Source organism: Lissotriton helveticus, chromosome 10 (genome assembly GCF_964261635.1).
Source record: "Lissotriton helveticus chromosome 10, aLisHel1.1, whole genome shotgun sequence".
Classification (NCBI taxonomy): Eukaryota; Metazoa; Chordata; class Amphibia; order Caudata; family Salamandridae; genus Lissotriton; species Lissotriton helveticus.
Window position 1 is genome coordinate 12,062,488 of NC_136071.1, and position 17,377 is coordinate 12,079,864.

A 17,377-nucleotide genomic window follows, 5' to 3' on the forward strand; every position below is an offset into this window, starting at 1 on the left:
GTCACGTGTGGAGCCGTGGCATTGTGAAGTCCTCGTCGGTGTAGAGAGCTAAGAAACAATTCAGCAGAATGCTGGCACAGGGGATATTCATAAGGTGAGGAAACCACAGGCAGATGTATCCATCAGAAACATACATTTAGAGGTGATATTGGACAAAGTTGCTGTTAAAGTAGAATTTTGTGAGACACCATGAGCAAGCTCAACTGCGTCGGGGTGTTGAAAAGCAGGAATTTACACCAGTGCGCTAGTTAGTATCAAATACACTCCTGAGTCAACATGTCAAGAGGTGGAGTCGTCGGCAGGTGCCACCTTGTGGTGCAGGAAAACTATTGCTGGGGGAAACATTGTTCTGGACCAATCTAAAGCTTGGAAGAATAACCCATATGGTGAGTAATCTGCAGGAAGAAGCAGCCATAAAATCTACTGGTCTTGCCACTACTTTTTGGGGGCAGAAACTTGGCATGCAGTGAGGCAAAAAGGAAGGCAAGACGCGACACACACTTTTCAATCAACAGTGTTTGGATGGAAACAAATGTTTGGATTCAGCACAGCCTATATGGGCAGTGTTCTGGTGTCATGAATGTGTGGCAGAGGCTTCTTGTATGAGGCCGCTGAATGTGGAGCTTCAAGTCTCCTTGGAGTACAACCGAGAGGAGGCAGTGCCTACAGCTATGCATGATGTTATTCTTGCCATGCTTAGGGTGAATTGATCTCATTTCGCTCGTTCAGCCCTCCCTGGTAATGACAAGTGGTTCTGTCTGCTCCCGTGGGGCTGTCTAGGGAACAGGGACATTTTCACTGCCTTACTGCACTGCAGGTGGTCTTGGAGGTTTCTGGTGTTCGCTGGGAAAAGTAAAAAAGTGTACATCTTCGAAGGCGGCTCCACTGATAAAGGACTTCTTACAAGATGTGACTGCCATATGAGGAGTCAGTCTGAATCGGAGGGTTCTCTTCCGTAAACAACTTTATTTTGATAACATACTGATCAATTAGGTTGCCCAGTACCTCAGAGTAAAGTCAGATGAAGCAGAATGTGCGCCCCTGTATCCTCAACATTCACAATTGCAAGGAAAATCGACATTCATTACAAAACACAAAGAAAGAGGATACAAATACAAAAGAATCAAACCAGATCGTAAGGTTTACTTCATCTTTCTAGGAAAGAAGAAAGCGCTAGAAAAATATAAATTACATCATGAACAGAGAACACAAAATCCAAGTGGGAACTGTAGTATGATCAACCTCCACTCCCTACAAAGACAGTGGGGCCGATGCCCCTCCCCCCCACACTGCAGTCCCTACACACTTCAATAAGCAAAGAAATGCATTTACAACTTATCAGCCTCCTTCTCAGGAGGAACATAACATTTTTTTCTCGTTTCTTTTCCCATTTGGGTTTAGTTTATAAAAACAAAAATCACAGTTAAAAAGAAAAAACACAACCGCATCCTTTTCCCTGCGTAAAAAAAATAAGTTTATATTTATAGATATTCCTTCAGTGCTCTTTCATATCCCCCCCCACTAAAAAAATAAAACAAAGGAGAGAAATGTTAACAGTCCTGTTTGTACAAATGCAAAAAGTGTGTCCAAAATCTCCGGAGGAGCAGTTAATCACTATAAAACATCATGGGTCTCCCACAGCTGGCGCTCGTGGCTGGGGAGAGAGTTACACACCACACAGTCAGTGAAAAATTGAAGACATAAATCTACTCTGAAGAAGAAAAATACCTTAACGGAAAGGAAAATTACTCATAAAAACAGTCAGCATCGAGGATCGATGAGATGCTGGTCATAAGATGCCCTTGGTGGGGACGATCCAGAAGCGAGGGAACACTCTGCTCATAAAGTCCTTCAAAGTGTGAGGTCTGAATGCTTCCATCATCACAGCTATCCTAATCTTCCTATGCTAAGACACTCGTAGCTTGGTCTTCATTGGAGGGTGAGGCTTGGTTGTGCTTTGTCCCAAGATGTTCATGTCCAACAAGTAAGATATACTGGCCACTTAAACGAGGAGTTCTTACGGACGGTAGGTATTGGGGAATCATTCGGTACTACGGCCGACAGTCATGGGTTCCACCAATTCTGAGGGAGCTGGATGGGGTAGAGCCCAGTTGGTTCACACATTTAATTGCATAGCACCCCAGATTGTTTCTATGCCACCACAGACTTGCTTGCTTTGCACCACATCATAAGTTTTGCTTGAGTCACACAGCCCTTGCCAGGCTGTCATTGCAGGCCTAATACAGATCACCACAGGAGTTGCTCTAAATGGTTGCTGGCATTGTCCTGGATCAAAAGCAGGCCTTCAAAAAAGAAATGCTCGTGTAAACCCTCGTCTTACTGGGCTCCTCACAGTTGCCACCCAGGTGACACCTTGAACCTTAAGCAACCACATAAGGACATCCAGAAACTCCACGAGCTCCATGCTACAGTTCCTCGCTACAACCAAAAAGTACACATTAATTGTTAGAAACCAGGTATGAAATGACAAGTATTAAAAGCTTTGCTGTGGTCTGAAAGGCCTATAGTGACACCAAGAAGCGCAACTTAATGTGAGGTGAGCTTCAAGCCGGCAACATCTACACACTTGACTCAGTTGGGAAATAAATGCGCTTGATCATAATTCTACAAAAGCAACAATCTGGTTAATGACATGATGTATTTGATGACCCAAATCTTTTACTGCGACATTCCAAATTCTCTGTGTGATGGTTAGGCTTAGCACAGTAAGCAAGTAAGGATTCTGGAAATTCACCAAGGACAACTAGTGAAACACAATAAAAACTTGCAAAGATCCACAAAGACAAAATTCAAAATGTCAAGGTGGTGAGCCTAGCTGACGTAATCAGTTGTTCATTCAGCAACCAATACCCTGGAGGCACTCAAACAATCATGAAACCTAGGCTACTGTATAGGATACAACCAAACCCCTGGATGTACAGAAACAAAAACAAGTCTCCTGAAAGTGCTCAAACTAATACCAAACGCTTGGAAGAGCAACATGCCACCAACAAACTCCCAGAAATATTGACACAACCATCAAACTCCTGGAAGTGCACATGCTCCCAATTTACAGATGGAAGAGCACAAGCCACAGCTAAACTCCTTTTCTACAATATCCCTGTAGGTGTCTTGCATGGAGAGCCATTGAACACCACCCAATCCCCGGAGGTGCACAAACTCTATATTAAAGTCCAGGAGGTCTGCAACCAAAGGAGGAGAACAAGCCTCTATGAGGCGCACACGCAACCTCTAAATCCTGAGATAAACCACAGCCAAACCGCTGAACGTGATGAGCCATCATCAAACAAACCCTTAGCGTTGCACTAAACACCGCTAAACTCCTGGAGATGGAGGAAGCACAACCAAGCCGGAAGTTCACAAACTTTAACCAACCCTCTAAAAGTTCATATCCCACAATCAAAACCCTTGGAGGTGAATAACCTCCACCCAATTCACAAGGTGTACCATTCTGTGCATGCTCTGATACGACTTAAGTGGTGTGTGTGCATATGGCCATGAAACTGTTCTGGCATTCAAACTACAATGCAACGCGGTCTCAGTCTCTCAACTTTTGTTTTTCTCCCACATCTGGGGACAAACGAGGAGAATTTTTTTTTCCATCCCTCATGCCTAGCTTATTTTCCTTCTGTGTAGGTGAATGGCTTTCAAATTTACACCCCACCTACTTATAACTACACACCGGTCCTTTGGAGACCAGCCAATCTCAGGATGCAGCACCTTGTCCCCTGCTGTGCCTGCCTGCTCCCCCTCCGCCCCCATCTAACCAGAGGAGATGCAACTCTGCCTACAAGAATCAGGATGACCTAAACAAGATGGGGAAGGCATGGCTTCCCTTTGGACGGATATCTCACCCACACACAGGAACACCGAGAAAGGGCCACTGCCCTGTTCATTCTTTAAAAAAAGAGACATGTGCTCCTCATAGTAAGGAGAACTGCAAAACCTGGCCCACCAGCATCAAACACCCATATGACATTTGTTCCTTTGTTCCAAGTGCTTTCCAAAATAAGTTTTGGGAGTTTCAGAACTGTCAGGCACTCTGCGCTTTGCATCACATCCCTTGGATATCCACCAGGCAATCATGGTTTCAGACTTCCAGGCAAAGCCCCAGCCGTTAATACGTTGAGCCCCAAGCCAATGTGTTGCCCAATTTGCCACCATTTCTTTTCCTCCAAGAAAGACCTCTAAACCCCACGCAGGCCACACTAAAAATCCCACTCTGAATCCACCTTTTATAATCCAGGTAAGGTTTCAAACTCCTACCCCAGCCCCGGGCTGTCCCTCACATCCTGTTCCCAGGCTCTTTCCGATCCAGCCAGGGCTGCTTCTCCAACCCAAGCACATGCTTTGGTGCTCTTTCCAAGCTGGCTGAGGATTTGTTTCAAGGCCGTGGTGGCTTCTCCCACAGCCGGCTGATACCTCACATTTTTGGTCTACTCCGTGTTCAGGTTTATCTCCACCTAAACCAGACTACTCCTTTCCATGCTCCAGAGATGGCAAGTGAAGGCACGCTCCCAGCTCCGGCCATGTGTGGATTACATCCCAAGCAGGGATACTCCAAAGAGAGGTCTTCTTCCACTATCGCCACACCTTTCCAACGATGCAGAGTAACCCAGGATTTCCATTCAACCCTCCTCTAAGAACCCTTTATTTGGACATAGGTGATTGCTCCTTCCACCTTAACTACTGTCCGGCCTCAGTGCTCGGTGACAAAGGGCTTCAACCCCAACAACCCTTCCCGAAGCTGACCAGCTGCTCCCCTAACTAAAAGGGGACACCTGTCATGCCACAGCAGGGCAAAGGGGAGCCTCGAGCTATTGCATGTGAAGAATTTCCTTGGTTTTGTCTGTCCTAATTCAGGACAAACATATGAAATTTAACCCCCCTCCCCCCAATTAAGCCCTGCAATCCGTTGGGTGGGCGGGGAAAGGGTAAAGACTGCAAAGATAATGAAGCAGTAATGGTCAGAACAGGATGAAAACAGCAGTGTAGCATTGTTTTTAGTCCCAAAGCAAACTGCATCCTCGGATAGCCAGATTCTGATGATGGGCAGACCTGGTGGCAATGCACCGATCGCCTCAGCCTCTGTCTTAACGGTACTGTGGTGAAGGGAACCGCATGGATCTGACTCAAGAGTTTAACACTGTAAGTTGTTCGTGTGTTTCTGTAGAAAACTACTCAGTCCTTTGTGCGAAGTGGCCAGATGAATGTTCGAACCAGAAGCTAGAGACACCAGAGGCAAGAAGTACGGCGTCCTCAGCCCCTCACAGGGATAATGAAGGTCAACCCTTTTTGTGTGGGAGGAAAGCAGCAAGAAGAACAGACATGCTGGTCGACGCTTCACATCAGCAGCTTCCCGTTCCTGTGGATTTTCAGGATCTTCCCAAGACGCTGCTTTGCGGTGGCCAAACCTTTCTTGGGTCGTTTCCCTGTTAAAGACAGACAACAAGGTTAGAAGACAGCAATAACTCAAACAAACTGCATAGCTTAGAGTCAAGTACCATTCTGAATTGGAGAATGTGATGGCAGAAGATGCGTTGTATGCCTTTTCCTGTGACCCTTACCCCACTGCTCCAACTGCCACTAGATCCACAGTCCTTCCCTGTACACCTTTGATAATGTCGACAGCAGCAGGCGCTTGGAAAGCATGTCAAGCTTGCAACAGACAGGCCAGAGGTCTCCTACTTTACCTCCCAGGCTACCATGTTTCCCTCTACCATTAGGGGTACTCAAGGTACTGCCTTTCTTAGCCCCCTCACCAAGCTACCTATATTGCCGATAGGGTCATTGGCCTCTCAAACCCACAGTTCGTCAAGATCTAAATCTATCTCCTGTTCATACTCCGTGCCTCACTTGAAGGTTCATTTACGGACGGCTTGCACGCCATTCAACAATGGACACCAACTGAGGCAGAGCTCAACCAAAGCCGAGACGTTCTACTTGCCCTGGTCAAACGCTCCCAAAGCCACCAAATATCACTGCTCTTTCCCCCAAAAAACATTTTCCTTTCTACTGCGCCTGGAATCGTGGAGTTAGTTTAAACTACGCTACCCTTGCATTCAATTTTTTCCGAAAAATTTACACATTTGTCCAAATTTGTAAAGATTTAGAAACTGAGCTATAATTGTTATTGTAGTATTGAAGTAATTTGCAACAGACTTGGACTGCTGTTTCTCTAAACAGTAATCCTTTTAAAAAGGACTGAGACTAAGTTGAGTCAGAGACAGAAGCAGCTTTTCGAAGCTCCAAGTTCGACACTGCACTTTCAAGGAAGGCAGCAGCCCCAGAGTCCCTCCACGACACGTGCTGGCCTCTCTGCTCTTCTAAACCGAATCCGGGAGCACTGGGCTCAGGCTTCACAGCGTCCCTGACAGAAATGTCCACTCTGATCACACTTCATTCAAACATTTTCACATCAGAAGGACTTTCACAGCCATGAACCCGATCCTCCTCCTTTCCTCCTGCGATGGCAGAATCTATCAAGGAGGGCCTGGGGCTGCCTGGAGTGGATCAGACCCACACAGCAGAAGAGAGTCCAGTTTACGAGAAACCTCTAGGGGCATCACCATGAAGACTTTAGACCCAAAGGAAAGGCATTCTAAAAACGCTGCGTTCGAGAGGGCACACCAGACCTCAGGTGAGTTGTCCTTCTGCCCTAAAGGCCGTTGGAGGTGGAGAACTGAAAGAATGCTGCAAACTATCACCTGACCCTACTATATTCCAACACCCTTGACGGGTTCTAGAAAGGTTCTGGAGCCTCCACTTATAGAAGAGTGATAATGTAGGGACTTATCCAGAAGTTCTCTTTAGGAGAATAGCAGAACTTTCTCGATCATTCTTGATTCTGCAGCCCTGCTATTGGTCAATTTTAAGACATCACACATCTGCAAAACACCTCCTGCTGTCGGTTCTTGTTCTCCTTAAACCAGTCCTGGGCACTCTTCAATTACGGGATGTTCATTAATGGCAGAAACCCTGAAGGCTGGCAAGCTCCTCTCCAACAAGCAGCTAGAACAGATATCTTTGCCAAGACCAATCTAAGTCTGCACAGTAATGAGAAATCCCAGCGAGGTACGGGACGAGGTACTGCACAAGACTTTGAGACATCTCATTTTATACGATCTCAATGAACGGACCCAGAGTCAAAGGAATCTGACGCACTACAAGATAATTACTAGATCGAAGACTTCACTTCTGTATTCCACATGACCAGAGGTCATTAAGGATCGGGACCAGGGACAGGGTGGACTTCTGAAGGTTTATCCGAGTTCGCGGAAGAGGCTGCTTACTTGAATGCAGGGAGGGCAGTTCTAATAGATATAATCGTTTCATTTAGAGAGATCAACTAACTGCGGCTAATAGCATTTTATTTTATGCTGAAACGGGGTGGGTTCCGGGGACGATATCAGAACCCCCGGGAGGGGGGTCCGATATCAATATCTGCAGAGCCGCTGGCAGCAATATTCTAGATCATAAACCCCTCCGATTGTCTTCCTATATATAACTTGACCAACTTTACACTTGGATCAGCAACTAATGAGGTTCTTGCCAAAGGGCCTTCTTTTTTACCCAGACAGAGGATTAGATACATCTGAATTGGGAAAGGACTTCCATGCTTTCTTCTGAAGTATTAGACCTAAAAAGTCCTTCAATAAGGAAGAGATATCAGATTCAAACTCCTCTGGTTTAAAACCTCCCTCTGATTTTATACCTACTCGAGCCAATTTTGTCCAAACTAGGTATAAGGAATCTGCGGCTCGATGTCTATCAGACGATGGCCTAACGTTACCCTAAGCTGTTCCCACATGTGCACAGGAATCTGAGGGATCAATAGGTTAAAGCTAGAACTAAATATCAGTAATCGTTTGCCCAGGAGTATCTCTCAGGTGACTATCAAAGGGAATCATCGCTGCGGCCAATGCCACCCCGGTGACCGTGCTACTCTCACGGACAATATAACCTATGGCAAGACCAGAATCAGGCTCTACCACCGTAAACTGTAAAAAGGAGCAACGTAATTGTTTTTTTTGCCCAATTAATTTAGACTATGTTGGTGAGACAGGAAGAGAGTTCAGAATGAGGTTCAGTTAACAAAAATCGTCTATTTGCAATTAATAAAAGAGCAGGCCCTTTTGGTGGCTCACTGCCTTGAGCTTGGACACAGAAAAAGGACCTAAGGTGGACTATTTTGGAGAAAATAGCCAATATCCATAATCGAGACAACGGAGCAGTGAGAAAGTGCCTCTTTTGCATGGTTATCCCACCACTTTTTGCCAGGTTTTGATGTGGTTTCAAATGCAGTGCACAGTCCCCTGTGCCAGTGCTCCTTCCCTAAAAAAAAAATCCCGGTTAGTACTTTCGGCCCCTGGAAGTCGCTAGAAACTGGTGCCCTGGGGACCTAGGGCCTGCGAGCTGAAGAGGATCCCATGGGTTCCCCCTCACTGGCACCATGCAACTGCAGCTTCCATGCCCCTGTGAGGGAGAAAACGACAAAGTCGACATGGCACCCTGTCTAGATGCCATGCCAGCTAACACTGCCTGGAAGCATAAGTAAGGGACCCCTCTAGCAGGCCTCACAGCTCTAAGGCAGGGTGCACTATATCATGTGTGGGGGCACATCTGCCTGAGCAGTTATGCCCATACAGTATTAGGCACCAATTCCCCAAATTGTGTCAGTGAAGCCCTAGGGAGTACATGGGCTGGCAACTCGACAACCCGAGTTCCACGGCACCATGATGGCTTTAATGAATATAGGAGTGCTTGGTACCAAACAACGCCTTTCAATAAATACACACTGATGCCAGTTTGGCATTTATTGTGCCATGTACCCAGAGGGCACCTCAGAGGTGCTCCCTGAATCCCCACCTACCCTGGTGTGGACTCTGAATGGCCATCAGACAGATTTCTGGACCCCTGGGTGGAGATCCTCTGCTCTCTGGGACCAGAAACAATGTACATCCTGAGCAGAGGTGTCATACCTCCGTCCCCAGGAAGGGCCAGTACTCGAAGAGGGAGGCTCCCGCCTTTGAAATGCAACACTCAGACTCTGCTGCTAGCAGAAGATGCAGCCCCTAGTTTAAACCTTGATTTTGGGCAGGAAAACCGGCTGGAAAATTAAAAAAAGATAGGTGTACCCACCTCTGCCACCCTACCCTAAGGAGGTTGGAAGGGTGGTGAAGCACACTTTTCAGTCTTCACCATCTTGAGGATGTGGGGACCCCTCTAATCAGAGCCAGGTCTATGCCCCCTCCTGCAGGAGGGTGGCATAATAGAGGGTGTAATCTCCCCAGGTGAGGTGCTCATTTGCCCTATCTTCCACTCCCCTAAACACCTCCCAAATTCAGTACTTAGGAGGCTCCCCCAGACGTGGACCCCTAGACCTGGAACCCAGCTCTGCGACTACTTAAGAGGAAAGAAGGCAGTCTGCAGCCGAAGCCAAAAGATGATAACTGCCTTGGCCCCAGCCCTACTTGCTGGTCTCCAGCTTGAACGTAACCTGTCCTGTAACAACAACCTCCAAAACCCCCAGGAGGACTGTTGCTTTCAATAAAGATTCAAATCTCCTGAGGACAGCGGAGCTGTCCAGAATAAACCGAATCCAAAGACTCTGGATCCAGGCAGATCCGCGTCCCTAGCCCAATCTGCACCCGACGCCCACGGCCTGTGCGGCTCATCTGTGCAGTGAAGTCTCTCCGGTGATCCGGACCTTGTGTCCAGTGTTGGCTGACCTCTCCTGCCCTTTATGACGGCACAGTGTGAATCCAGAGGCTCCCCCCTGACTGCGACCAGCTCCAGTAAGAAGACTCAGACGTTGATAGGCACCTCTGTACCCAAAGCCCCATGGCCTTGGTGAGCTGAACCGGCTGAACCCCCTACATCCTAACTAACTTCTGCTGTCACTGGTCTTCCTCCTGCAACCTCTGGTGCCACACCTACAGCCTCTTCGCCGTCAGGAAAATCCTTGCTGGAAAGCATTGGGCGCCAGATATCGAATTGGCACCTGACCGTCCCTGGGCCGCTGGTGGCGTACGGTTGGTGCAGCTTTGTCCATTGCAGAGAAAGGGTTTGGAGGCTTTCCCTTTCTTCAATGGAATGTTTTCTAATAGTCATCTCCTGGGCTTTGATTGCAAATCTGTTGGTTTAGTAATTTGTGCACAGTGAAGTTTCAGTTATTTCTTGTTTGATGGGCACTCTCTCTGAAGATGGCCGCCATTTTTTTTCTGATACCACCTTGACCCAGGTGCAACGCGTCCATGTGCATTAGGGGAGGTCCCACGTCCTCCTTCGGTATGAAGGTGTTTAGGCGGGGTTTATAACCAAAGCAACTGCACACCCATTGTTTGAGCAAGTTGGACAGTGGAGCGAGCATTCGCCACGGCGCGGTGTCTCCCTGCTCTTGTGGTATTCGATCGGAACCTCTCTCTGGAGCAAGTAGACATGTGGCTTTCACTTGCCTTCCCTCACCCCGCAATGAAGTGGCACACAGGGGCATGGACATCGCTCGTTGACTATCCAACTTAGGATGCTTGTTTCCTATGTCATTTTCTTTCTAGAGGGGATTGTTTTCCATCCCGTTTTCTTCATTGTGAGGCCCTTGTGAGGTTTACATCTATGTGTAGAAATATAAACGGTAACTGGGAATAGCCACTATCGGTATATTCTTTTTTTCCATATTCTTTGGTAACTTGGAAGACTGCCTGCCTTCTAGATTCTTAATGACCCAATCTTTCGATATATTTTACTTTATCGATTCTTCTTGGTAGGAGTTTAGGAGGAGCCCTGGGACTGTTTTGGAAATACCTACTTCATCTACACTTTCCTGACAGCAGCTATTGAAGACAGTGTTGGTCTATCCCTGTGAAAACAGGTGTACATTTACATACATATCAGATCACTAATAATAGGATTAGAAGGCGTTGCCGCAACTTTTTGACATATCAGTCTAATGTGATCCACACCAATTGCGGTTGATGATGGGGTGCATTATTTGTCACTTGGCTTGGTGATGGTTGCTTATGTTTCCCTGACTTGTTTTCTAATTGGTGCACTCTTTGGGTGTATGGATTAAGGATATAATTTAGGGTAAGTATATGGTTACTCTATCTTCTATTTCACTTTGTCTTCGCTCTTGGGAATTACCTCTGAGGTACCTATGTATGCATGGAGGCCTTCCTTTGTTGTTTAGTTATTAAAATAGCGATTTCTAATTTTAGAGAACCGGTGGGCAGTATGTTTTCCCTCTCGCCCTCTTTATCTTGGTTGGAACTTCCAGCCTATGCCCTGAAGAAGGTTGCTGTTGGCTGGCCATGGTACACCGAAACATAAGTTGGCACCTGCGTTTCTGCATCTCTAAAATGGCATTGGAATACTAATGATCAAGACTACAAAATCATATGTCATAAATTGTATGAATACTTTAAATTGTATGAAGATATGCCTGACTGTGACCTGTAAATGGTTTCTGGCTAATAGCCTTCCAAAATATATCAAGATTATTCCTTTATTAGGCATTGTATTTTATAATTCATTTTCATTTGATTCAGGTTTGTTCTACGTCAAAGAAGCATGGTACAGTATAGTTTTAATAAACTGTTGGAAGATGTGTGAGTGGTATGTATGAAGTTGGTGAGTGCGATGAGATTTAGTTCCTGAGGGTGAGATGGTTCTCTTTTGCACAATGATTATGTATAAGTTACTATGTTCTAAAAAAATTGATTACAGTGTTGAGTTTATAAATAACAACAAGTATACGATTTATTCTACATATAAAAAGCTTTCTTGTATTATTAATTTCAGTATTGGACTCTTTAAAAAGAGCACTGTGTTGGAAGCGAGTGGTTTCTCTTTTTCTTGCACATCAACCCCTCATCGGCTCCAGACAACAAGCCCCTTTTACCAACCTCATCATCAACGTTGTCGCTCCGCTCACCATGGACACGGCTACCTCCATTCTCTTCAGCGACTTCAACTCCCACCTGGAACGACCATTATTCCACAGCACTCCTTCATAGCTTGAGCAACATCGAACACACCCAGCCCGTCCCAGAATCAACTCACACCACAGGATACACACTGGACCCCATCTTCATCCCACTGGACCCCATCTTCATCACACTGGACCCCATCTTCATCAGACTGGACCCCATCTTCATCAGACTGGACCCCATCTTCATCAGACTGGACCCCATCTTCATCAGACTGGACCCCATCTTCATCACACTGGACCCCATCTTCATCAGACTGGACCCCATCTTCATCAGACTGGACCCCATCTTCATCACACTGGACCCCATCTTCATCACACTGGACCCCATCTTCATCCCACTGGACCCCATCTTCATCCCACTGCTCATATGGACCGACCATTCCAGCTTCCACTTCGAAATGAACACACCTTAAGTCAACACCCATACAGGTTCAGCGGTCCAGGCTGCAGCTGGGGCAACATCACAGAAGCCGACTGGCTCAGCACCCCTAGCACGGATCAACCTACACCACAGACAACCTGGATCAAGAACCGCGCGGACTTCCTCGTACCCAACAAGCATAGTCGATCATACAAACTGGAATCTTGGATGCCTTGTGTACCAGCTAGCCTAACAAAACTGTAAAACGCTAGAAAAGAAATGGAGAGCCAACCACAAAACCAGCGACAGAACTACCTACAAGGCTGCACTCAGATGCTATAAACAGCAAAAACAAGCCAACAAGAAAACACCACTCGTGGGCTGCATCGAAAGAAGCTCCAAGCCAAGGGTCAGAACTGAACCTGGGCAATCCTACCCAGTGTTGGTATGGAACCTGCGCAGCTCTACCTAAAAGTCAGTACTAAAACCAGGCGGTCGTACTTAAAGGTCAGTACTGTACCTGGGCAGTTGTACCCAAAGGTCAGTCCTGAACATGAGCAATTGTACCCAAGGGTTAGTACTGAACCCAGGCAGTCCTTCCTAAGAGGGAGTATTGAAGCCTGGTATGTCATGCCTTAGGGCGAGCAATGACTCTCGCTAGTAAAGCTCAACGGTGAACGGTGATCTAGCAGTGGTGCAGAAGGATGAGTACTAAACTTACAGTGATGCTTACTGGTGACTGATAACGGAATACAGGGGGAGATGAGCTCAGCTTGGGATTCGCCTGCCATTGCCATACTCACCCAGTGTCGACTGGCTGATCTGGGAGGACGACGATGGCCGCCGATGAGTCAAAAACACACCCGGGGCCATGGGTGTCGTGCCACGGTTCACTTGTGCCATTCCAAAAATGTTAGGTCCAGCAGTGTACTCGTGATCAGCCAAACTGCCAGCAAACACCTCCTGCGGAGACTCTGGCACCACCGCTGGCAAAGGAGTGGTCTGCTCCTCTTCCTCCACATCCTCATCCTCTTCCTCAAGCACGGTTTCAACCTCTTCCTCCACCTCCAGAAGCTGTTCAGCTTCCACGATTGCGGGCTTCTTCTGGACAAGCTTCCGCTGCTCCGATCTCAGCAGCTCCTGTGATGAAAAGCAGAGACAACAGGCACATTACACAAGGAAAGAGCCAAATATAAGCAGATTATCAGCAAGTGTTACCCTCACTAGCACAATCAACCTTCAGGGCAGGATTCAAAAGCAAAGGATCACCATTCCTCAAAAAGGAGCCCTCTTCAAGTTCCCCACTGAAAGCTCAGAAAGTAGCATAAGACAACATGCGCTGGGTGCAACAGAACCGATACATGAACAAACTAGGACCAGAGCTTAGGGGACAGCATCACACGGTGTTGTGTTTTACCCCTTCCCCTGAAATGAGACCAATTTCCCTTGTGGTGTCCCAGCAGAAGTACCTGTTGTGAAAGTTTAGCAGCTGCTGCTGCTAACCCTGTCTCCACCGAGGCCACGCGGGTCCCCTCCCGCACTGGACGTTCCTGCTTCGGAAGCGTTGGAGTTACACGGGCTTGAAACAAAAAAAAAAGTTCAAAAGGTTAGCAATGAGAGGCTTTGCCTACTTGGCTCTTTTAGATACATGAGGGGGAAGCGTGCAGGCTCCACACATCAACTAGCAAGTGTGAGGCAGTGGCCCGCCGTCAGAGGCGGGGGCAATGGCACGCCGCAAGAGGGTTCTGAGAGATGGATGTTGCAGCCCTTACCTTTAGGATTCCAAGGAGCATCGTCAGTTGCCTTCTTTTTCTTTGGCCGAGATCTGAGGGCCGGGTCGTCCTCGTCTGATTCCAGGGAGGGGTAAACTGCAAAGGATGTACAACAAGCAATTACAAGAGTGGTCCACCTTCTGTGAGAGAGAGGGTATCCGTAAGCACCTCTATCCTACTCACATGCTTTAGGAGGGAGGAGAGTGAGGTTTTTGCAAAAGATAGCATTTAAGACACAGTGAGGCAGACATGATAGGCAACGCTGAGGCTCACTACTCACCATATTCTGCATCTCTAAAACAGGTTCCGAGAGTCTCATGCTCATCTATACTGCCTTCCTCTTCATCGCTATCCATGCTGTGGTGGGCTGGCCGCTTCACCGGCCTCTTTCCAGGCCTCTCTATTACCTTCCTGCTGCCAGATTTAGTCTTCGTTGGAGTGCCAAGGGGGCCACTGCCACCAGCACTGCCAACCCCGCTGCGTTCTTGCCCGGCGGCCCACCAGGCCTGGAGGCTAGAGGCTGCGGGAGAGGACGACGAGGACTGGAGGTTGGCCATGCACAGCATCCCCTGAATGGCTTCTTGTGTGCTGGGGGAGGCAGGAGCTTCACTAGGGGACGACAGACGAAAGAGTAGTCAACTGCAGATTGCTTAGCAAACACCTGACAAAATGTAGGTATTCATAAAAAATCCCCACGTACTCATGGGGGACACAAAGACAGTCTTGCACATCAGGTACCATAATCATAAAGCCCAGTACTCTCAAATGGAAGCTTGCTCGTGAACCATAGAACAGGTGGAAAACACCCAATTCGATGCCCTCCACGATATCGAAGAAGAATGTTACATCACAGAGGACACATGGTATATGAGACTTCCGTCTGTTAGTTTTTATTCTGGTTGTGGGTCAAATACGCATTGTGAAATTTAGAGCCAGGCGTTAACACCCATCACAAGACTGATCATTTGTGGGCACGAGATTGCTGATTGGGACTATGGTGGTTTGATGGATCGGCCATGAGATGGGCAGAGTCTGGTGGACACACCGGTCACCGGGCGGACTGCATCCACACAGGGTCGAGCAGCCTCACTTTTGAAATGCCACAGAAAGAAAGAGGTCCAACCGGTATTTCTCTCAAGAGTAACCTTTTATATAATTTACTCAGACTAGAGGGATGATTGAAAAGGCGCTGTGTAGGGACTGCTGCAGCACGCGGATTCTACGATGTTTAAACAGACTGGGCCATTGTTGTGCAGCATCTAGACAGAATAGATGCATGCATCAGCCACGATCTGTGTGGTCTTGCCCAGTCTCATTTGTCCACAATATAACCAGACCAACAGGGGAACGAGGAAACAAGCTGGGTCTAACATTTAGTAGTCAAATTGCCATAGGGCAAACTGTAAAATACTGTAACATTACAGACACTCATTCCCATAGTGCTCCGTTTCCAGCATAGATGAAGAATGTACAAGATCATAAGGCTGTACTGGGGATGTGCGCTGTACAAGGAAAAAAAGAGGATCGAGGGGGACCCACCATCCACACTGAGGCCCCGCCCCACCACCCACACCGAGGACCAACCCACCACCCACACTGAGACCCCGCCCACCACCCACACTGAGGCCCCGCCCACCGCCCACACTGAGGCCCCGCCCACCGCCCACACTGAGGCCCCAACCCCACCACCCACACCGAGGTCCCAACCCCACCACCCACACCGAGGTCCCAACCCCACCACCCACACCGAGGCCCCAACACCACCACCCACACCGAGGCCCCAACACCACCACCCACACCGAGGTCCCGACCCCACCACCCACACCGAGGCCCCAACACCACCACCCACACCGAGGCCCCAACCCCACCACCCACACCGAGGCCCTGACCCCACCACGCACAGAGGGCCCACCCACCGCCCACACAGAGGACCCGCCCCACCACCCACACCGAGGACCAATCCATCACCCACACCGAGGACCCATCCACCACCCACACCGAGGACCCATCCACCACCCACACCGAGGCCCCAACCCCACCACCCACACTAAGGACCCTCCCACCACCCACACCGAGGCCCCAACCCCACCACCCACACCGAGGTCCCGACCCCACCACCCACACCGAGGCCCTGACCCCACCACGCACAGAGGGCCCGCCCACACAGAGGACCCTCCCACCACCCACACCGAGGACCCACCCACCACCCACACTAAGGCCCCACCCCACCACCCACACTGAGGCCCCGCCCCACCACCCACACTGAGGCCCTGACCCCACCACCCACACTAAGACCCCGCCCACCACCCACACTGAGGCCCCGCCCACCGCCCACCACCCACACAGACCCCGCCCACCACCCACACTGAGACCCCAACCCCACCACCCACACCGAGGCCCCAACCCCACCACCCACACTGAGGCCCCGCCCACCGCCCACCACCCACACTGAGACCCCGCCCACCACCCACACTGAGACCCCAACCCCACCACCCACACCGAGGCCCCAACCCCACCACCCACACTGAGGCCCCGCCCACCACCCACACTGAGGCCCCGCCCACCACCCACACTGAGGCCCCGCCCACCACCCACACCGAGGACCAACCCACCACCCACACTGAGACCCCGCCCACCACCCACACTGAGGCCCCGCCCACCACCCACCACCCACACTGAGACCCCGCCCACCACCCACACTGAGGCCCCACCCCACCACCCACACTGAGGCCCCGCCCACCACCCACACTGAGGCCCCGCCCACCACCCACACCGAGGACCAACCCACCACCCACACTGAGACCCCGCCCACCACCCACACTGAGGTCCCGCCCACCGCCCACCATCCACACTGAGGCCCCGCCCCACCACCCACACCGAGGACCAACCCACCACCCACACTGAGACCCCGCCCACCACCCACACTGAGGCCCCGCCCACCGCCCACCACCCACACTGAGGCCCCGCCCACCACCCACACTGAGGCCCCGCCCCACCACCCACACTGAGGCCCCACCCCACCACCCACACTGAGGCCCCGCCCACCACCCACACTGAGGCCCCGCCCACCACCCACACCGAGGACCAACCCACCACCCACACTGAGACCCCGCCCACCACCCACACTGAGGTCCCGCCCACCGCCCACCATCCACACTGAGGCCCCGCCCCACCACCCACACCGAGGACCAACCCACCACCCACACTGAGACCCCGCCCACCACCCACACTGAG

The 17,377-nt window shown here is 49.6% G+C and overlaps 1 protein-coding gene across 2 annotated transcripts in view; it reads right to left on the reverse strand.

Moving 5' to 3' along the window:
• Positions 1-1,123: 1,123 nt before the first annotated feature.
• PHF8 (PHD finger protein 8) overlaps positions 1,124-17,377 on the reverse strand; it is a 90,740-nt gene continuing 74,486 nt past the window's right edge. For both annotated transcript variants that reach the window (XM_078664563.1, XM_078664562.1), the window contains exons 17-21: positions 14,424-14,752; positions 14,144-14,239; positions 13,841-13,950; positions 13,175-13,511; positions 1,124-5,453 (exon numbers count right to left, since the gene is read on the reverse strand). In XM_078664563.1, coding sequence (XP_078520689.1) covers positions 5,365-5,453; positions 13,175-13,511; positions 13,841-13,950; positions 14,144-14,239; positions 14,424-14,752 — 961 coding nt within the window. In that variant the 3' untranslated portion in view covers positions 1,124-5,364. The remainder of the gene's footprint in view (positions 5,454-13,174; positions 13,512-13,840; positions 13,951-14,143; positions 14,240-14,423; positions 14,753-17,377) is intronic.